Source organism: Calonectris borealis, chromosome 3, assembly GCF_964195595.1.
Source record: "Calonectris borealis chromosome 3, bCalBor7.hap1.2, whole genome shotgun sequence".
Taxonomy (NCBI): domain Eukaryota; kingdom Metazoa; phylum Chordata; class Aves; order Procellariiformes; family Procellariidae; genus Calonectris; species Calonectris borealis.
In genome coordinates this window covers 109,118,268-109,140,585 of record NC_134314.1, presented here as the reverse complement: position 1 = coordinate 109,140,585, position 22,318 = coordinate 109,118,268, and the positions used below count along the sequence as shown (strand labels likewise).

At 44.0% G+C, this 22,318-nt stretch overlaps 1 protein-coding gene across 2 annotated transcripts in view; it reads right to left on the bottom strand.

Annotated features, from left to right (window-relative positions):
- The window catches only part of STUM (stum, mechanosensory transduction mediator homolog), a 51,406-nt gene extending 31,150 nt beyond the window's left edge, over positions 1-20,256 (bottom strand). For both annotated transcript variants that reach the window (XM_075148166.1, XM_075148165.1), the window contains exon 1: positions 19,994-20,256. In XM_075148166.1, coding sequence (XP_075004267.1) covers positions 19,994-20,180 — 187 coding nt within the window. In that variant the 5' untranslated portion in view covers positions 20,181-20,256. The remainder of the gene's footprint in view (positions 1-19,993) is intronic.
- Between the last annotated feature and the right edge of the window lie 2,062 nt (positions 20,257-22,318).

The following is a 22,318-nucleotide window of genomic DNA, read 5'->3' as shown; positions in this document are numbered from 1 at the left end:
CTGTAGTTAACAAATATCCTCATCCATATTAGGAATTTACAAAGGCTAAATCAGTTAAATCATTGTTGTGTGACTGTTTTTTTTTTTTTTTTTTTCTTTTCTTTCTCCCCCAGACTAATTAATAGGTCGGGTACTTTTCTTACACAGGTAGATATCTGCAGTTCTAACCACCAAAATGACAGAAGGCTATACTTTCTCCTGCCCAAAGTCAATAAGTAGTGGCAGAGAGACAGCTGTTCACTAACACAAACCGTGGTGAGCCCATGCTCTCCCCCACCCTTAAAGCATGGGCTACTGTGTGCTCTCTGAAAAAGCGGACCATTGATATACTGCTATATACCACGATGTTCTCTTCCTGCTTAGGAATTCCTTACTCTTCTATACTAATCCCTACAGCTACCTGAAGTGTATTTCTACAGTCATTATAGCTTCCTATATTTAAGCATTAAATAATTCCACATTTCTAGCTAAAATAATTCATTTTTCTTTCATTTTAGTGATAAAAATGTAGCATTTTTTTCTTCCCTCACATTTTACAAAATAAGATTTTGTAAAAAAAAAAAAGTACAGTATTGTACAAAAGCAACAATCTGACACATTAGAGCTATTCTGCCATCTTTTATTGTGCCTGCAATGAAAAAAAAATAAGCATGTATTTTTAGCTTACTGTGCTACGCAGAACAATCTGATAGCAGAAGTCTGTTATTGTCATTCAAAGGAACATTTGTTTAACCAGATGCAGTCATGAAAAATTACCTTAAATTTTACAATTAGTATTTTCTAGAGAAAAATCTCTGTTCCATGCAAAATCCAAAGACGTCAATGCATTAGGACCACATCACAAAGCAGCTGCATCTTATTAAACTTTCCTTGGAGGCAGATTGGAACAGGAAACCACGTCTCTATCTCAGATACTAGGGCAATTAGGACAGTGCAATAATCTAAGCAGAAGGGCCTACTGTAGGATCTCAAGTCTGTAATGACTACACTGCGCTCTACAAATGGAACTGCTGTCCTATGGCAGCTCCTTGCAGGGAAAGGCAACAGCAAGTTGGCGCACAGGACAGCAGGAGAGAAGGGAAGTTTAAGTTCAAGATCCACAGATCTGTGGTGGGTTGACTGTGGCCAGGTGCCCACCAAAGCCACTCTATCACTCACCTCCTCAGCTGGACAGGGGAGAGAAAATAAAATGACAAGCTCACGGGTCAAGATAAGGACAGGGAGAGATCACTCACCAATTACCGTCACGGGCAAAACAGACTTGACTCAGGGAAATTAACTTAATTTATTGCCAAGCAAATCAGAGTAGGATAATGAGAAATAAAACCAAATCTTAAAAACACCTTCCCCCCCACCCCTCCCTTCTTCCTGGGCTCAACTTCAGTCCTGATTTTCTCTACCTCCTTCCCCCCACCAGCAGCACAGGGGGACGGGGAATGGGAGTTGCCCTCAGTTCATCACACATCGTCTCTGCCGCTCCTTCCTCCTCAGGGGGAGGACTCCTCACACTCTTCCCCTGCTCCAGCGTGGGGTCCCTCCCATGGGAGACAGTCCTCCACGAACTTCTCCAACGTGAGTCCTTCCCATGGGCTGCGGTTCTTCATGAACTGCTCCAGCGTGGGTCCCTTCCACGGGGTGCAGTCCTTCAGGAACAGACTGTTCTAGTGTGGGTCCCCCATGGGGTCACAAGTCCTGCCAGCAAACCTGTTCCAGCGTGGGCTCTTCTCTCCACAGGAAGCGTGGGCTTCCCATGGGGTCACATCCTCCTTCGGGCATCTACCTGCTCTGGTGTAGGGTCCTCCATGGGCTGCAGGTGGATATCTGCTCCACCGTTAACCTCCATGGGCTGCAGGGGGACAGCCTGCCTCACCATGGTCTTCACCACGGGCTGCAGGGGAATCTCTGCTCTGGTGCCTGGAGCACCTCTCCCCCTCCTTCTTCACTGACCTTGGTGTCTGCAGTATTCTCACTCCCCTCTTCTGACTGCTGCTGGTGTTGCGCAGGTTTTTTTTTCCCCTTCTTAAATATGTTATCACAGAGGCGCTACCACTGTTGCTGATGGGCTCAGCCTTGGCCAGCAGCAGGTCCATCTTGGAGCCGGCTGGCATTGGCTCTATTGGACATGGGGGAAGCTTCTAGCAGCTTCTGACAGAAGCCACCCCTGTAGCCCCCCCACTACTAAAACCTTGCTGTGCAAACCCAATACAGAATCAAACTCCTTCATGAGAAGTTCCTAAGGGTTGTGCAGACTACCTTAGTTCTCACTCCTCATGCAGAAAAGGAATTTCTGCACACAGTAAAAGTACTGGGTGCTTGTGTCTGGGGTGACCAAAATCAGAATCATGGGTGGGCCTGTGTGTAGGTGGAGCAAACTAGTATAAATGCACGATTTGTGAAGGATCACTAAGCACAGAGGGAGCTCAAGGCTGCAGAGCTCCCTTGGCAGTTCCCACTGTATTCCCCTGCAAGAAACTAGAGGCAGCCCAAGACTCTTTAGAAATCTTTGCATTCTCCTTTGCAACGTGCTCTGTACTCTTCTCAACTGTTGCAGAAGACCCAAGTGTTCTGGGCCCAACACTCAGATCACTCTACCCTTTCCAGGAAGAGCCTCAAAACCAGCCTGTTCCTGCAGAGATGGAACGAGTATCACTACTTAAGCTCCCCAGTCTCTGGTCTTGGAGGGAACTAGGCAAACATGAGCCGCCACCAGGATTGTTTGGTCTTTTGGCTGAATGTTTGGAAACCGGAATAAGCTTTGCACAAAGCCCACCGAACCTTCCATGCCTCACCTGAGGGATGGTATGGCTGGCAGCAGGATGTTTCAAGCCAAAGGATGTGCTGGTAGCTATGGATCATGTGGAACTAGCTCTTTTTACCCATCTGACAAAAAGCAAGACCAGATTTGGGGTGGGATGAGAGCGGGAAGAGGATTGGATAGAGTAAGACAGTGTAATCAACTCCCCTCACTACTAATTGAACTATTACTGATCAAAATACGCACAGAATAAAGGTCGCTCAAAGGCTACTACGATACGGGGATGCAATTACAACTTGTGGGTTAGGAAGTCCCTAAATCACAGGATACCTGAAGGAAGAAAGGAGTATCAGGAGAAGGTGCTGGCGCATTTGCCAACACGTTGGCTGGCTGTACAAAGCAGAATCTGTCTGGTGCTGTAAGAACGTTCAGTTTCATCATTGCTAGCTGAATGGCAAGTGATGCAAGACAGGCGAAGTCTGCACCATGCATGTGATCCATGTGAAACATCACATTTCTAGATCTGGGATTAAGGCAATACAAGTCTATTGGAAAAGTGCTTTTTATTTTCCAGTTAGTGAAGATTAACAGCTGAGCCAAACTGCTCAGCAGGGAGAAAACATGAACATAGTTCTTATCCTTCTCAAACGTCTGGCCCTAAACTATTTATAATCCTTCAATATTTTTTTAGCATATGCAAATAACTCTGCATATATTTTTCTACTTATTCTTTTCTGAACATACTGTCACTTCTCTCCTAATGTCCATACTGACCAACAGCAGCACTTCATCTAGTTCTCTTTATCTTAGCATAAGTACTAATGATACCCCAGCGCACGTCTGAGTAATTATGTATGCTAGTGTTCTCCTCCTGTTGAAGAACAAAAGAAGGAAGGCAGAGAAGGTAAAGCATGGACTTTTGAAAACACTTAGGCACCTAATTCCCACTGAAATCAAGGAATTCCAGGCTAAATCATGCCTGAGGCCATAGTGAAAGAGCTGTCAGGTTACTCGATCAAACTCTGGCTTTCCTAGTTTAGCCCTCCAAGGCTTTTGGCTATAACGAAAGTGAAACATACAGATTAGGATTATGAGTATGTAGCAGAAAATGAAGATACTACAGGGTATTAAAGAATGTTTGTCTGAAGTCACTTTCCTGTGTTAGGAAATAATTATTATTTCCTATAGGAAACAGTTAATATTTCTTCCTGTTTAAGCAGTGCTAATGATATGTGCTGGGTTTTTTATGACTTGGGGAGAGCAGAACAGATCCAATACCGTACTATCAAGTGCTTATGCTGTTCAACTATACGAGGACTTACAGGCTGAAGAGGACCAGCTGCCAGGCAATTAATCTCTTTTTAGTATAGGTTATAAGCCCATATCGGAGTCAACAGAAGGGAATGTGTATCTGTGCCACAGCAGGTTCAGTGCAAAGTCTTACCAAAGCTTTCCTAAACTTAAACTTATCTTACTTTAATGATGGCTTTGCACTGAGGTACTAATAGATGTTTTTACCTGCCACCTCTTGATGTGAGGTGGTGTATCTCCAGCTAGGGCATGGAACAGACACTGTTACTTCAGCCGTAACTGCTTAAGCTGCCACAATCACATTTCTGATGGAGTTGTCAATGCCCCAGAAGTCAGAGGAAGAGTGAGAAGGGAAACTTTTCTACGTTAGTCATCACAACTGGAGATTACTCCCAGATGTTATCCTGGTTGGCTGAGGTGAAGCGAGGAGAGGCAGTAGCCAGTTCCCAAGATTCATTTGAGCTCAGCTGTCAGCCCCATTAATAAATACAGCAGCCCTCAAGGCTGCTGATATGGAGCATGCAAGGACCTCTCGCATACTTTCTATACCATAGATAATGCATAAAGGAAAGAAGATTGTGAACATCCAGCACATCCTTCAAGGAAGGGATCTAAATATCTCCATGAGCAGTGTAGCGACAACATGTGCTCAAGGTGTTCCACAGTCAGCAAAGCTAACAAGACTTTAGACTGTACTAGAGGAAGGATGCTATGGAAGCGGTTATAATGGCATTACAGAAATCAGTGACATGCTGTGGTGGGTTGACCTTGGTTGGCTGCCAGACACCCACCCAGCTGCTCTCCACAGGACAGAGGGAGAAAATAAGATGAAAAACTTTGTGGGTCAAGATAAAGACAGCAAGATCACTTACCAATTACAGTCAAAGGCAAAACAGACTGGACTTGGGGAAAATCAATTTATTGCCAATTAAAAGAGAAACAGACAAATTAAAACACCACCTCCTCCCCTTATTTTTCCCCCACCCCCAGGTTCAACTTTACTCTTTCATTCCTGACTCCTCTACCTCCACCCCGCTCTGAGCAGTGCAGGATGGATGGGGAATGGCGGGGAGGGGTGCGTATGGTCAGTTCAGAGCAGTTCCTCTCTGCCACCCCTTCCTCTTGATGCTTTTTCCCTGGTCTGGTGTGGATCATTCCCAAAGGCTGCAGTCCTGCTCTAGCATGGGCTCTCCACAAGTTGCAGTTCCTGTCAGGGGTACTTGTTCCAGCGTGGGCTCTCCATGCACGTTTCTTTCAGCTGTTCCCACAGACGTGTTCCCCCTTCCCTGCAGTGCTCTGCTGCCAAAGCCTTGCCACCAACACACATACACTTTGGAAAAGAGCTAGCAAAGAGCTACGGGAAAGGACATTGATAGTAATTACAGAAATTAAAGGTTTTTATGTTGAGGACTCATGAGAAAGATAGGAGGTCTAAGCTTGAAAACATACAAATTACGTGAGATGTGGTAAATGTATATGCACTAGGAAACAGCATGGAGGTCAGATCTACTTACAAGTTCTTGTAAGGACAAGACAAGATCCAGAAAGATGTGTGGGCAATGCATGATGTATTTTGAAACTATTAAAGCAAATGCCTTATTTTGCAAACCAGTTAATGGGTAGCTTTCATCTGACCTAACTTCAGATATCTGCAAGGGAGGTGTCTTGAACTGAGCCAGTTACCCTTTGCAGTCAAAAAAAAAAAAAAGGAGACGGAGGCCCCCAGAGGGTGTGATTCACTTAACCTATTTTAGAGAAGAGATGAGTCACACACTGGTAGTGCCTAATTCCTCCCCACAGATTATAAGAGCAACCAACTCAGATGCACAGGTAGATGAATCTCATCCAATATGTCCGATAAAAAGAACATTTGCCATTAAGTTATTTTGACTAAATAATACTAATAAAAATTATATCCTGCTTTGGTGTATCAGCTAGCTAATCAACTCCTTCAGGAGGAGCTTTTGCTACAGGCAGGTTATTGCATTCAACTCTGTTCATTACAGATCTTCCTCTGAAACATCTAGTACTGGATACACTATGAGGTACAACAGAGCAAGGACTTCGTTCTGCAGGACTCCTATGTCCTCAGTGTAGAATACAGCCATGTTATTATGGATACAGACGGAAGATGGGTCTGAACTATGGTTTATAGTATCCCTGCAATACCAATGCACATATTTTTAAATGTTATTTTTGCCATTCTTCCCTGTTGAGAAAGAGAAGTAAAGACAAGTTCTTTGTTCTGATCATTACAGTTTATCAAAATTACCTTGGTCGTTGCCTGAAGGCTTTGCAATGCTCATGAAATGCTCCTGCAACAGCAGGAAGACATCTAAATTTGATGTTTCTAGCTCCTTTCATATTGCCTTTCTTCTTGAGGGTATCTTTTTCCAACATGACAGTGTTTGCATGGCTCAGATGAGCCCTGTTGCTAAGAAACAAGTCCCAACTGTGCCTTTAAAACTCTGCCTTTAAACATACAACTCAAGGAAATATTTTTCTTTTCATTACACTGTATTGTGTGTTTTTATTAAGATTTCTTTTAACTCTGATCTGACTCTTGGGGTTACATTTCTATCATAACCTCCTGGGATAGGACCCATTCTTTTTCCATTGTCTGTACAGTGGCATGGTCACCTACAGAGCTATATAAATAATATATTTTAAAATAGTACATTTTAAGGTCACTGTAAGGCCCCATTTTGCACACAATTGTGGTGTAAACAAGAAGGAATACAGTGGAGCCTACTTCCTGCAAATATCTGTTAATACTGAACTGCAAAACACAGTACAAATCAGTGTTCTTTCAAATGGCAACTCTAGGGTGCATCTGTGCTTGCTTAGCTTTGGGTTTTGGTTTTGGGGTTTTTGCCATGTACTAACTAAAACATGCTGAAGTCCCCCTTGTGTGTACAAGATAGTGTGTAGCTTTCACAGGCATAAAGAAGATCATAGGATCATGTAAGGGAGTAACCAGCACATCCAAACTACAAACTGCCTTGTCCATCCTACCTATTTACTGTGTTTTCACTAATGCACAGACAACGCCTTGCTTCCTAACAAACACAAAGTCCAAGAGTGATGGAGGTAATTCATTAAAAACAGTTTCCTTGGAAGAGATTAATGGAAACTAAAGTATGGCTGCGAGATTCGAGGCACTGAATTGCAGTAAGTCCGTGTGGATTCTCTTGCCAGTTCTGCCACCAACTTCCTGGACAATCTTCAGCAGGTTATTTCCTCTGACTTCTCCATTCAGACTGCAAACAGTCTAAGTGGGTGATGTAACTCTTCCTTCATATTTCTGTACCATAACAGGACTTGAGTGTAGTCTGCACTTCACAGTGCTACTGAAATAATAATGCGGTAAAACCCTGCTCGACTACCTACTTCTCACACCAGTGAATAGTGGACTTCTCAGAAAAGACTTAAATCACAGTCGCTAGAATAAGAACTCATGTCATTTAGGTATCATTCCTTTCACAAAATATACTAAAGAACATTTACTAGTATATGATGAAGTGTCAAAACCATATTTGTAAGGGAGAAAGCAGAGTAAGTTTTGTGATGCAACAGCCTCAGATTTTTAGCTTTGGTTGCTGGCTAATTTGGGAAATATAGTTCTCAATGGGTGTCCTACTTAGTCCTCCAACTTAGGAAGCGTCTTCTCTGGTTTTAAGTGCAATGTAAGAGCTCAGTTCTGCAACTCTTCTTTACAGTGAGTAATACTTATTCATAGGAGCAACCTCAAGGGGCCAGCTCAATGTTACAAGAAGCAGCAAAAATGGTGAGTAGAGGTGAGGCAAACTGGTTCTAGAGGCTCAACACCACATTGCTCTGCGTGTTGTGGATTCTCAGTTCTGACAAGTGGGTTTAGCTTGAAATGGGAACATTTTGTACTTGTTTTGCACTGGTTCAAATGACTGTTGCTCCAAACAACATGACCTGGAGCCAACAGAGCAACTAGAAAGGGGACATCCTCTCTGTCCAGTTCTGCCTTGGCACACAGAGAGTAAATGACCACCGAAAGAACATCTAGTGGATTGAAAGCACTGATGTGAGAGCAGAACATATACACACATGGGCCAGATCGTCAATTGCACCATGTATACCATATTTTAGCTAATACACAGAAGAAAAATCTTTTATTCCTTGTGTCAATAATACTAAGGGTGGACTGTTACCATTTATTCATCACAGCTTCAGTAAAAGAAGGATTCACTGTGTAATTGCTGAGCAAGAGTGGTTCCTGGAACTAATGCTCAGTCTAAATTCCATTCGTGGCTCCACCACAGGTTTCTTCTAAGTATCAGCTGCACCTGCACACAGCACAAGGAGACAAATCCTACTTTTAACTATGTTGCCTTGAATCTACCATCCAAAGTGGGAATACCAAGGCTTAACTGTGATGAAAATGAGAATTTGCATGTTGGCACCTTGGGCATAAGGAGTTATTTGGATCAAGATGGGTTGGTGACACAGAATGGCTGATGGCTGGACACAGAGTCCTTCCCATTCTTCTACCCACACCCACGGCTTGGTTCAAGACCTGTCTTGCACTTGTGCAGCTATCTATACCTCTGCAGTGTGGGTGTAAAAGAACACTGGTGTTCTGTGGCAGTATATACGATGTAAGGGGCTAGCTCTCAAGGCACAAAAATCAGGTCACCATGTACAGCTGACCAATGTAAATAAGATGAAAGTTAGATCACCTCAGGGAGTCAGCTTCAAAGGAGTGCCAGGAGAATCCATTTCAATGTTGGTTTTGTGGGATGTGTGGGAGGAGCAGAGGACTGAGTGAAATAAGCACTCAGGTGCAAGTCAATGTATAAAATTACCTTCTGGCTTTTAAAAGAGAAAACAAGAGAGCATTTTTGTACTCACAATTGCCAATTATTATAGTTCCTGTGCTCTGTTCTCTCTTTACATGAGACAAGGAACCATCCCACCAGCTCTCTGTAGCCGCAATGAAATTTCAGTAGGAGGAAAAAAAATCTCGTGATGCTGAGCCTAAAATATTGTTTTTAAAAAAAACTTAGTATTTGTTTTCTAAAACCCCTGCTAAGCCTTCTCTGGTATTGATCAGTTTGTCAAGTGCAGAGCTGAAGAACAGAGACATGCAACAAAAAACATTATCATCCTTGCAATACAGACAGGAAGATTTGGCAACGCTTTCACAACTAAATAGATGGAGAGATAATTTAATGGCCCAATCCAGAGAATCCCCACTAACTAATTGCCTAACCACATCAAAACCAATGTACCTACTCTTTCAACAGATTACTCGATAACCAGTCTGGTGCAAATGAGTTCGGAAACAGGTCTGATTTGTTGCAATCATTTCACAACGACAGAAGGAAGGTATGGGGAACCATGCCAATCCCACAGCTAGAAAGGGATTTTCTTTCGGCTACACCTCACAAATGTCTCAATTTGTCACCAGTCCTTTCTCACAGTCCTAAATCCTTTGTGAACCCCTCTCATAGGACAGAAACTCCAGAGTGGGTTGCAGGGCAACGAGAGTTTTATGTCCTTACAGCTGCTTTGTGTATGTAGACCCAAGGAGATCCAGCCATACTTTTAGCTAGAATTTAATCCTCAGATTCTTGGAACCAATTTTCAATGCAAAGAAAACTTAAAGCTTCCTGACTCCAAAACAAGTGTTTGCAAGAAGACATGAAAAAAAAAATCTTTTCATTTACAGGGAATAGAAATACATAAACCTTGATCTAAGAGCTTATTTCATCTTACTATAAAGAACCTAGTCCTGACCACTGTCAGTGAAAGAGGTCTTTATGGACTATATGGGCCTCTCCGCATAGTAATTTCTATGGTGTCAAGTTGCCATCTCCTTTCCCCAACACAGCATAGCAAATACAATGTTGGATATTCACACACAAAAAAATCATGTTTATGGAAATCAAATTGTCATGGCAACAGAAGAGGTCTTGCAAGTATTTTAAAAATAGCAAATTAACAAAACCCATTTATGAAATCTAAGATCCATTCTTTTATGAATGCACTTAAAAACCAGATACAACAAATGGTTTTCTACCTACATAAGGAAGAAATCATTTAAAGCCCAGATCTCACTTCACCATATTGGCATACGTAATAGATATATGCATAGAAATAAATACATATTTTAAACTTAAAACAGCAAAATTGTTTCAGCTGGACAGTGTTATACTAATGTGATTGCTGGGCTTCTTTTATTTCAGGTAAAATATTTTCATATAAATATTATGATTCATATTTTGTAAAATAACTCAACTTTTTAACATAGTAAACTTGTAACAATGGCTCCATTATAATTTAGTTTATTAACCTCCATTAAAATCTCAGGGCTTCAAGGGCTTATAACACTTAGCTAAAAATGTACAAATGCTTTTTTAAAACAACATTCTTATTGGGTTCAATTGGAATTTTTTCCAACACAATCTCAAGATTAGTTTGACCATTTAGCCTTTGCGTTCTTTACAAACTTATTTGTGTTATAACTGACACAAAACTCAGAGCATTTGTAAGTTTTGTGTGCACATTCATCAATGTTTGTGGCAAGCTGAGAACTCAGCCTAGATAAATGACAAGCTGGTGAGATGCTGGATAATTTTCTGTGATATGTTTAAATTCATATTCCCAAAGATGGCAGCCTTAGTCCCCTGCACAGTTCCTTGTGTAAGCATTATTACTGAAGGTAGAAATGCAGTACAGGTCGAACCCCTGCAGTGAACACGATTATCTTTCCGAGAGTTCCTCTACTGACCGTATTCACTCTTTCCTCTAGCAAGATTCAACCATGATCCACTCTGAGCATACCCTTTGGTATGGAACTTTTAATTTAAGTTAGTATATTACCTATCAGCTTTCATCAACCATCTCATATTTACTAGTCTGGATATTTCATTATGGTATGCTCAAAGACAAGAGTGTCCACGGTTTTGTCTAGTCTGGCAAAGTTGTGAATAGTTAGCAATAATTCTACTTTTTTAATTTAAAAGCTCAGTATAATCTTGCCATCCTTCAATACGGAAAATCATGAATCAGGTTCTCCAAAACTGAGATTTTAAAAAAATGTAATTCATTCTTTCTCCCCCTCATCCCCCCCTTTTTTTTTTGAGACAGGATCATATCTTCAATCCTGCTCCAAAGCCATGAGAGTTACATTTTTTCCTTTTCTTGAAAGCAGAGATTCTCATCTAATCAAGCGCCTGAAGGGACAGGGTTCTAAGGAAACACCAAATATTGTAAGAGTCAGGATTGCATTGCTAGGTCTTTTGAGGGGCTGTCAAGTAGTTAGAAATTGTTTGGCCTGTAACTCCCTTGGAATGTAAAACTGAGCTTTGAACTGCCTTTATAATAAGGACTACACTGCTGGAGGAAGGAAGGTGAGAGCAGCTTCTAAGTAGTAAAATGGAGAGAAAACAATCTGTGGAAATGAGTATTTTAAATCAAATATTCCAGTTCCGTCTACTTAGGTTTTCCTTAACTCAACCTAGGAAACTTATAACATCAGAAATCAACAAGTGAAATATAACTAGGTAGAATGGCACATGATTTTTCTCAAGCTCTTTCTTACAATATTTTTATTTTGGGGGTCCTAGTTAACATAAATGTTCAAAAACCCTGGGAAGAGTGGGAAGAGGAAGAAGGATTAACTCCTTCACTTAATGAAAAAGCTCCCAATCTTCAGCAGAACCAGGAAAACCCAGCTTTCACATTCCTGGAATCTCTAAAGCAAGCTTGGTCAACACTAGCTCTTCTTTCTCATGTGAGGCTGGGCCCGTGCTGATGCCATGTCCTGGGTCTGACTTGTATTCAGTGACGTCCAGGGTTGCTGTATGATGCGGGCTCCAGCTCTCTGCTAAGGAATACTGCTGCCACGCCAGCTTTCTTACACGTGCATCGCACCACAACTGCTCCAGTTCACAGAGCAGCATCTGAAAGGCAAATGAGCTCTAACTGCAGTTTCACATAAGATGTTGGACTGTGAACTGGAGTAGCTGCACCCGAGGTGGGCATTCCCTTCCGTTTCCCTTGCTGCTGCAGCAGCAACTTCCAGCAGAAGTTGCGTAAGGCACAGATAACGTCTTTTATTGCCAGTAAGGTTTGCCAGATGTCAGAACCTAGCAAAATCCCAGCTACTGGACATAGGTACAACACTCTAAACTGGTTTACCTTCTTCCAGACATGGGCTGGAAGGCATGTCCTGTAAGGAGTGGCTGGGGACTCCGGGTTTGTCTAGTTTGGAGAAAAGGAGGCTGAGGGGCGACCTCATTGCTCTCTACAGCTTCCTGAGGAGTTAAGTGGAGAGGGACGTGCTGATCTCTTCTCCCTGGTATCCAGCAAAAGGACGCCTTGGAATGGTTCAAAGCTGCGCCAGGGGAGGTTCAAACTTGGACATAAGGAAATATTTCTTTACTGAGAGGGCGGTCAAACACTGGAACAAGCTTCCTAGAGAGGTGGTCAATGCCCCAAGCCTGTCAGTGTTTAAGAGGCATTTGGACAATGTCCTTAATAACATGCTTTAACTTTTGGTCACCCCTGAATTGGTCAGGCAGTTGGACTAGATGATCATTTTAGGTCCCTTCCAACTGAAATACTTTATGCTGTTCTGTTCTACTGACCAGTTCTACAACCAAGTCCGTATACATCCGCTGTAGTGCTGCAACTGTGTAACTTTAAAGTTGTAAAGCTCTTAAATGAAGACAAGTCCAAAGAGAGAAGAAAGAATGTTATACATCAGATTGACTTTCTATCTTACAGAAAAGAAGAAAAAAGCTCTTTTCCTTTTCTCATTTCCAGGTTACCTCTGAATGGAAGTTTTCATAAATTCATTGCAAACTCCAGGCCCTTTTACAAACTTAGGGACTATTTTAGAATCCCTTTACTTGTTTCTCCACAAAATTCAAAATTGTATACAGATTCTAAAATTCACCTTTCTGCTTTATGCCAGCTGCTGCCACCTACGGGTGTATTTGTGTGCAGGGTGCTGCATGTGATTTGGTGGGTCAGAAAGAGCCTGAGGAACCTGGTTTCTGCTTCCCTTGACTATCCCAAACAGCACCACAAACTCTCAATGCTCTTTTCATGGTGGAACAGAGATAAAATGGCAGTGAGCTGCTGCAGGCAGTGGTGCTTTATCAGAGTTTGTAAATCTCTCTGACACCCACTGATTCAGAACAGGAGAACAATTCACCTCCATCCCGCAATCCAGACTAGCCAAAATTCACCTGTCAAAAACACTCTCCTCATCCAAGTTACTCCGTCTTCAAATCCTTTCACTCTTTTCCTCTCTTGCTGCAAGAAGTTCCAGTTCTTTGGCCTTCTCACCAAATCTCTGTGAATGTACTTTTCTCCTTCTGGGCTTGATTCTCTATTTTTCTCCACGTCACACCCTTCGTCCGGAATAGCTTTCCAGACTCCTTAAAATTCAGTTGGTTTACTTGGCCATTTAACAGCTCTTCTCTGCTGTCTGCTCCCACCTTCACTCTTAATCTTCAAGTATATCTGTCCAAATTGCATTAAATGACAAACGAGACTGCAATATGCTGAGCAAACCCTGTCTCCTTACGTGTTCGTTAAGTAATGAATACTGCCACAGAACTGCTTCAACGACAGCAGTGAACAAAAACCACCGAACACAAATGTCACTGGCCATTTCTTTTGTCTTCTATTTTGATGAAAACAGAAGGCATGAGGGAGGGGAGAGAAACTTGTTTGTATTTAAGCTGGTCTGGCACTGACAGCAATTCAAAAGCAGCAGCACTAGGCTAGTGCACAGCTTGACAGTGAAATGAACCAAAAAGTCGTTATAAACACAAGTAGAGCTCAACAGCTGACTTTTACCAACTACAAGTGAAGAGCAAAAACTGATCAAAGGAGATAAACAGTACTAAATATTTGGACTGTGTGAGAGACTGTAGTCAAGAACAAGGCGTTGCTGTGCTTTTGCTGTGTATGCCCATAACAGCGTTTGCAAAGCAAGGACCATGGGAGGATGATGCCTAAGAAAGCCTGTACATATGTGACCATTATGGCTAAGCGGATAAACTCAAGAAAGGGATCCATTGTAAAACACAGTAAAGGGAGGAAGAAGAAGAATATATTAAGTATTCAGGCAAGTACGGGCTAATAAAATACAGCCTTAAAGCAGAAAGCAGCTTTTTTCCTTAAATACAGCAGGGCATGCCATTGGACACCGGATAAATACTGAGGGGCCACACCAGATCCCTCAGCAGAGATAAAGCCCTGTTGTTTTTTTACTGATCAGACACATAGGCTGGAGCTGTCTCAACCGAGGAGCTACAAACTTGAAATAATTTGGCATTTATTCTGATCACAAATCATCTGCCAATCAGTTTTGAGTTTTCCAAGCTTGTTTGTCATACTAGATGGTCCAGACACTTCATGGCACAAAAATATTCCAGACTACCCTGTGCTGGCAAGATCGTTGAGTGACTGTTCAATACAATCAGCCAAGTTAGTTATATAAGACACTTCTATTTCTCACTTAAATCTATGGGTTTTTTTTTTTTAAAAAAGGGAGGAAATCAATGGCCTTCTCCACACTGACAAGAACAGGACCTGCAGGAGTAGAAACCTGCAGATTCAGTTGTTCTTGTCCCAACTTTACCTCACCCTGAGGAACATCTACAGCACAGCTGATAACACTGCTGCCAGCAATGGAGCAGTAACCTGGACACACACATTTTATCACAGGTCTCCTTTCCCACCTTCTACAAGCAGATGAAGAAATTACCATAAAGAACTTTATCTTTTCAGTGGAAAATACAAAACCCAATAGAGTGAAGAGTACCGACAATAGGTTTGCTTTGGTTAATTATGGTCTCATGAACAAATAGCTTGTTTCTGCAGACTACTATATAGTGGTCTATATATCATAGGCTGAAAGGCAACGTTAGCTAAAGAATTCCGGCAGTAAAGTTCAGAAACACAAATTCATACAAACACTTTGAAAAATCTTTGTTTTCCACAAATGAGCTTGTAAATCACCTAGATTCATTGATTTGCATGTCCGTAGGAAAAAAAATGATTAAAAAGGATCATAAATGCCAAAGCAAGTTTGAGATTTTAATGCACAGAGGTTCGAAAGCCCCAATTTCTTTTCTGCAATATTTGTTCTACTGTAGATAAGAAAATGTGTTTTTTCCTTGAAATTCTTTGTTTCAATAATGAAGGCGATGGATGTTTGCTTGAGGCATCTATTTACTATTCCAACAACAAAAATTAAATGGGTATTGACAATTTTATGCAGCTCTCATCCCTGCAACTTTCCTGAGTGTTGTGTTCCGTACTTCTATTCAGCTCTTTGGAGAGCTCATTCTGCTAAAGAGATCCCATTCTGCTGAAGAGAGCCATGGCTTCTAATGAGAGCCTTCTGCAGATGCTTGGCTTCTATAAATGAAGCATTAAAGCCGTATTTACATAGCTGAAGGTCTAGCCCTTCAACTCTATCAAGACTGAAGCAGAATAAACAGATGGCAGAAGACTCTTGGTATGGAGCTGACACACCCAGGAACAGGAGAGCTGTACACTGCAGAAGAAAAAACTTCAGCGGGCTGGGAATCATCCCTTCTTTCTCTAGCTGTCTGTGAGAGGCTGTCACTCATGATCTCCTCCACCGGCTATTTCATGGCTTATGGATGGCTGCTCTCCTATCTTTCACTAACATAATTTTATACTACGTATTTCAATTACTCCCTGCATAAAAATAGTATACATGCATAATTCAGGCTGTGATCCAAAAGTCCACCCCCTTCCTGACAGGAGGGATTAATCTTGGAGAATACCTCATACTTTCAGATAATTCCACTCACTTCTCACATTTCCCTCAAGTTCTCCCCCTTTGTTTCCCCCCTCCCACACACGTGATGTTGCGGGAAGGAAAAATGGGTAGGAAGGAGGGCAAGATTCCCATGTATCAGCTCAGGGAATGACAGGGAGCCAGATCTTCTCCCACGCTGACTGGCACACGGCAGCTCCAAGAGAACACAGTCTGCCAGCTAAAGGGCACGGCCAGCCCCTTCTCTCAATTGCCATCTGCAGCACGTACCAGCTGGAGGTGCACACTGCTCAATCCTGCGGGAACTGAAAAAGAGAGGATACACCACCATTTATCTCTGCTGGTGTCATCATCTTCCATTCTCCAGAGCTCGTCGATTTGGCCCTGAGGCCTCAGAGCCTGCTCCAGAAGCCCTAAGCCAAAACTAGAGGTTACAGTGTCCGTGGTGCAGGGTGCCTGTGGCAGAGCTGGAATGCTGGCAGCCAACGGCACGATGGCTTTTGCTACAGCACTCGCTGAGGACACCAGCTCCCTCTTCTCCCTTTCATACTATCTGCTCCTTTTATGAACCTGAGCTAGGGACACCTTCATTACAGTCAGTCCTGCAGCCCTCTCAGATGCAGATGAGGAAGACCGCATCGGACTATGGAAAATTCTGATCCAGAACGTCTCCCAAGTGGTTGCGTCTATCACAGTGAATGGAAGCAGTGTGTAATTTCAAGGCTGTTCTGCAAAACAGATTACAAGTAGATGGGCTAATCAAGCTTTTTTAAGTTGTATTCGGTCTGAATTTTAAGTTTTGGCAAGGCAAAAGTTAACATATCCCCTGGGTATGAAAAATTTCCTATGAGTCTTTTGTAACATATATGCAAAGAGTAATTAAAACCCAGTTTACAATGCATCTTAAAACCTGCAGTTCTGGGTTACTACATAAAACCCTGAAAATTAACCAACTGAAAGAATAAACTGACTATAAACAAAGAGAAAGTGTTACTTCTCCTGTCCAAATAGAGTACTACTGCAAAACATAGACAGCATAAAGGAAAAATAAACTGGAGGTTTAAAATTCTCAGATTTCACCCTCATAGATGACTTCCATAACATAGAAAAGATAATTTAACTAAAAAAAAGTAGAGGCTTTCAGATGCTGAGAGACTGCCTGAGTATTTGGTAGCCTGCATCAGAGCGCAAGTTCTATTTGGATATCAGCGGTTTGAGGTACTGGGCACTAATGAACACCTCAAATGCACCAGTGTCCAAGCAGTGGAATGCTTGGTTTATTCGGTGTTGCCCATTTTCTTGTCTATTCTGGTGGCTTCTGACCCTGTATTGCAATTGCACTGCAGAGCCTACACATGAATGACAACTACCTGCAAAACAGATGAGGAATGAATTTGGGGACTGAAAAATAGAGAACTTCCATTACCACATAAACACAGTCACACTCTCCACCTAAGCAGGCAAAATACACGGCAAGCCTGTGAAACATCATTTCAACATGTTATAAATCTGGACTACAGGAATTGATTGGAATTTTGCCATTTACTTCACTGGGAACAGGCTCGTATCCTAGATGTGAATACTTCACACCACTGCAAATATTATTTGTTTTACAAGTGTTGCTCAGTTCATCGAAATGGCTGAAGTGCGATAATGACGTGAGATCTCTTTTTACCCTATTACTGCCAGCAGATTTGTGTTCCTCCTGTTTCCCCTTGTGTGTGGGCTATGTGATATACGACAGGATATGGCTGAGATTGTAAATAGCTATATTCTAGTTGGCTATATTATCTTGGAGTAAATTTTCTATCAAAATGCATAGGATATTAGCAGCTTCATTAAGAGAATGGTTCATTTACGTACGGACTAAGCGCTATGCTTTGCATACAGAGTTTGGGATGCATCTCCAAAACAATTTTGCCAGTCTGTGAGAACGCCACATGGAAGGATTTCTTTTAATTTGTAGTTTGTTTGTTTTGCTACTTTTGCAACAGAAGATCAGGAGGAACAGTGGTACAGGCAGAGAGAGAGTACCGCTAAAATCAGCGCATTAAATGGAAAACAAGTTTAAAAAAAAAAAACTCCGCCTGTTAAAAAACTAAAGTAGAATTAAAACCATTTTGGGCTGGTCCAGCCAGTCAGTGATAACACAACCAACACGGTTGCAAAATGCAGATTCAACTCTCAAGCTTTCAAGCCAGCAGGGACTGGGAGCCCTATACACCTGCCTTTAGAAACGAAGCGCTATCTGCTGTCATTCCTAACTGACCCCCTCCGTGTGAGGGAAGGCACAATGCTGGCTACCTCCAGCAGCCCCGCAGCAGCAAGCAGCCAGAGAAGAGCTCTGGGCAGATAACACTCAAGCCAATTCTGGCATGAGGATGGCTTATGGGGATCTACCCTCCTAGGATGATGGAAGAACATTGAGGGTTTTCTAGTGTGCTGTGAAGTGTAAGATCATTTAAATGAGGAAAAGGGTATGGTAAGTCAGTTTTTTTCTTGTATGTATATACAGTGAAGATGTAGTGTCTTCAATGCCAATGGAAAACCACATTCACTTTGAAAGCTCTGGCTTTGAACACCTCTCTCTGAAGATGGTGGGAAATTAAGTGCTAAATAACAATAACCTAAAACCCCATGAAAGCCCTCAACCGGAGAGTTTCTGTTTGATTCATCACTCCAGGTTTTTCAGGTGGCTGCACACAAGGGTTGTGAAAACAACACACCTGAGCATGCAGCATTAGATTTGGAAGCCCATATACCAATGCCATTCTTTCCACAGGAAAATTCTGAGGTATTTCAAAAGGTGGAAGTTTTCCTTTGGAATACATCCATAGGTTCAGAGCAAACACACTGGAATACCAATGGCTTGTACATGTTGCACACAGTATACCACTCAGACTTAGGTAATACTTTAATCAGAAGAACTTTAAGAATTTCAGATTCATTAAAGAATTAAGCCACCTGAAACACATAAAGCAGTTAAGGGCAGGGCTGTAGCTCTTTAAAAGCAGGGCAAGCTGGGAGATACTCCCATACTACAAGGAAGGCTTCTGCAGTGGCAATAGTGGCCAGGAATGGACTGTGAGAGACTCAAGGTATCAACTAATGGTTTTTGGTTTTGTTTGGGTTTTTTTAAATGTGATTGTTTTGCTTGAGCAAGAACACTTGTATTTAGCCTTGGGTTCCAGATGCATTTGTAGTGTTCAAACTCTAAGCTCCAGTTGCAGTAAGCAAGTATTTCCTAATTAAAAAGGAGGAAAGGGAAATACAGAAGGGTTTACAGCCACAGCTTAGGGATGCGTTACCCGAGTCACTCGCTAGGGACTTCGTACCCAAAACCAGTGGATCCCCACCGTTTCTCTGGACATCAGTTCCTTAGAGTAGTGGTACAGGACCAATGTTTTTCGGGGGACTCCTTAGGAAACTCGGGAAGATGGGCTCTGAAAGCTCGCCTTTGCTGGTGAGTGATGTGGTCGCTCTTCGCCTCGGTCCCCTGACTAAAATTACAGTTCGCAAGAGCCCTAACAGCTGAAGCCCTTCCCCTAAACCACAGGATTCCCAGCGTCGGGTCGTGCCCGCCTGAAGAGCCCGGAAGGGTCGGAAAGCGCGGGGATGCCCAGCCCCCGAGACCGGACACCGGCCTCTGCCTCGCTGAGTCACAGAGCGAAGCCGGGACCGAACCGGTCCCTGCCTGCCGCGGCGGGATGGCGTGTCTTCCTCGGACGACAGGCAGGGACCGAACCGGAGCCCGCACCTCCTCGACGGTGCGCGGACGCTGCCCGGAGGGACGGGCGGCTGTTGGCCCAACGGCTCTCCGCCAGGCCGCTCCCTCGGAGACCCCGCGGCGGCGGAGACGAGCGCTCCTGCCGCAAAACTTTCCGCCGGGGCGGAGAGGCTCGCTCGCTCCCTCCCTCCCCGCGGCGCTGTCGGGGAAAGTTGCGGCCGCGGCGGGGTCCGGCTCCCCGGGCGGCCCCGCACAGAAGCGCGCGCCGGCCCGGATAAAGTAGCGGCAGGTGGGGAGGACGCGCCCCGCCGCCGGCAGACGCTCGCCCCGCAGCCCCGCGCGTGGCTCGCCCCCGCCGCCCTCCCGCCAAGCCCGGGGCTGTGGAGCTCCTTACCCAGCCCCGGCACGAAGGTGTTGAGGAAGAGGCAGATGACAGCCACAGGGAACGGCATGTAGGGGATGGCGGCGCGTAGGGGGCCCTTCTTCTCCCGGACCTGCACCACCACCCCGCTGGAGGGGGCAGCGCCCCGGCTGGGCTCCCCGGCCGCCGCGCTCTCGCCCTCTTTGGGGAAGGGATCCATGGCCGGCGCGGCCGAGGGTAGCGGTGCCCCGCCGGGCTCCCAGCTGCCGCCGCGCGCGCTCCCGCCGCCGCCGCGCGGCCCCGCCTGCGCGCGCGCGCGCCTGGGTGCCCCCCGCGCGGACCCCTCCCCTCCCCCCGCCCCTCGCGGGTTCCCGCCCCGCCGGCCGCGCTCCAGTCAGTCGGCGCCGCTCCCTCCGCGTCCCCCGCCCCGGCTCCTCGGGCTCCCGGTCCCCCGGGTCGGGCCTCCCGCCTCGCCTTACTCCGCAGTCGGTCACTATAGCCGTCGGTTAGAAATGCCTCCGCGCGCCTGAGGCGGTTTGAGCCAACGGCCGCGCTGCCTCCCCCCGGCCCCGCCACCTCACACCCCTGCTGTCGGGGCTGCCTGCATGCCCGGCGCCTCACACAGCCCCCTCTCCGCCCAGGGTCCGCCGGCTTGTGTGCCGACACCGAATTTGGCCAACTCGTCCGAAATCGGCGGGGCGACGGTGGTAAGCGGCGGGGCAAGCGGGCTGGGCTGTGCGCAGGCTGCCTGCCGGACCGCTTCCCGAGCGCGGCTCCATCGCGGGCGAGTTGAGGCGTACGCCCGCGGGCAGGCAGTTGCTCGCCCAGACCCGCCTGGGAAGTGAGGAGAGGGCAAGGAGCTGTTCAGTTTAATCTTTGGGAAGGGGAAAAGCCATTTCAATGCGAGAGAGCATAGAAGCGGTGAAAAATAATGCCCTGTGCGGTTTTAAAAATAGCTGCGCTCTGAAGGTGTAAGGAAAGGTGTAAATTAAACCCACGCTCGTTTATTGTTTGAAAAACCCTGCTGTAAGGGGAAAGAGGAGGAAAAGGGAGGAGAGCCACGAGAATTACAAGGAAGAGAAAAGAAAAATATACCCCTGAAAAGCTAATCGTAGTTTGGGGCAATATGGGAATGTATCTTAATTCACATCAGTACCACTAGATGAAATACCCTTTTGTAGGGTTGGTAATTATTGTTCGGTACACAGCTTAATGGATGAAATGGTAATAGAACTTGATCGTGTCTGTAGTTAAAAATGATGGCGAGGCTGGTTATTGCAGATAGGGTTCAGCAGAGAAAACAGGAAAAATATTAAAGGCATTAATCCTGATATAAAACGTAAGTGTGACACACATACAGGATTTTTGCATAAGAGAGAGAGGGAAGCCTGTGTCTTATTGTGCATTTTGAAGATGTATTTTTGCTGAGGAATTCCTGCTAGGAATTTAGACCCCAACAGAAAATCTTGAAGTACTTTATATATGCCACTGGAATGCCACCTGGCAAATACATGATTCAACAGTTTAATCGATTTCAGTACAAATCAGTACAACGAAGTTAGTACAATGCAAAAGTTAGGTGAGCTAAAGGACACAGATGCAGAATCCTGTTCCTAGATTTTTTTTTTGTTGTTTTTCTAATAGCTGGGTTCTGAACCATAAAAACATTTATACCCCATCTAAAATCTCTTATTTTCAATAACAGGTTTTCTTTGCTTATATTCTGAGTGCCTTTCACCCAAAAAATCTTCTGACTTCTTTTTGATTAAACACACAGTTTAGACGTGTTTCTGGACTATACTAGCCAACCTGGCTTGGCTATTGTTTTTTTACGGTGACATTTTATTTCTATCAAAATAGTTCATGACAGCCTACTGTATCCCCTAGATGCAAAGCTATTGGAGGCCTGCACCCTTCTCTTGGAAAGATCTGATGTAACTGACATGAATTCTGTCTTTCTCTACTGGTTGATCAAACTACAGTCAGGTGAGATATCTTTATGGTATGAATATTGACTAATTAGAGCCTGTACAAAGCAGAATCCACAGCTGGAACACTATCAATAACTTGCAGTGATATAATTCTTTATAGACTGAACCAGATGATGAACGGATAAAGGCTCTGGAAATTTTGTGTGGGTGTGTCCACATTACCTACACTAAAAGCAGGCAAAAGGCCATTGTGAGAATAGCCCAAATAGAAAATCGAAGACTAAGATTAATTAAAACAATATTTTATCAGAAATACTTAATAACAGGTTGTGCTTTTATGGAACATAAAGCATTTCCATCTCAAAGCATTTGACAAATGTGAGTTAATTCATTTACTTCTTTAAGATTAGTTGGCAATATGTAAGGC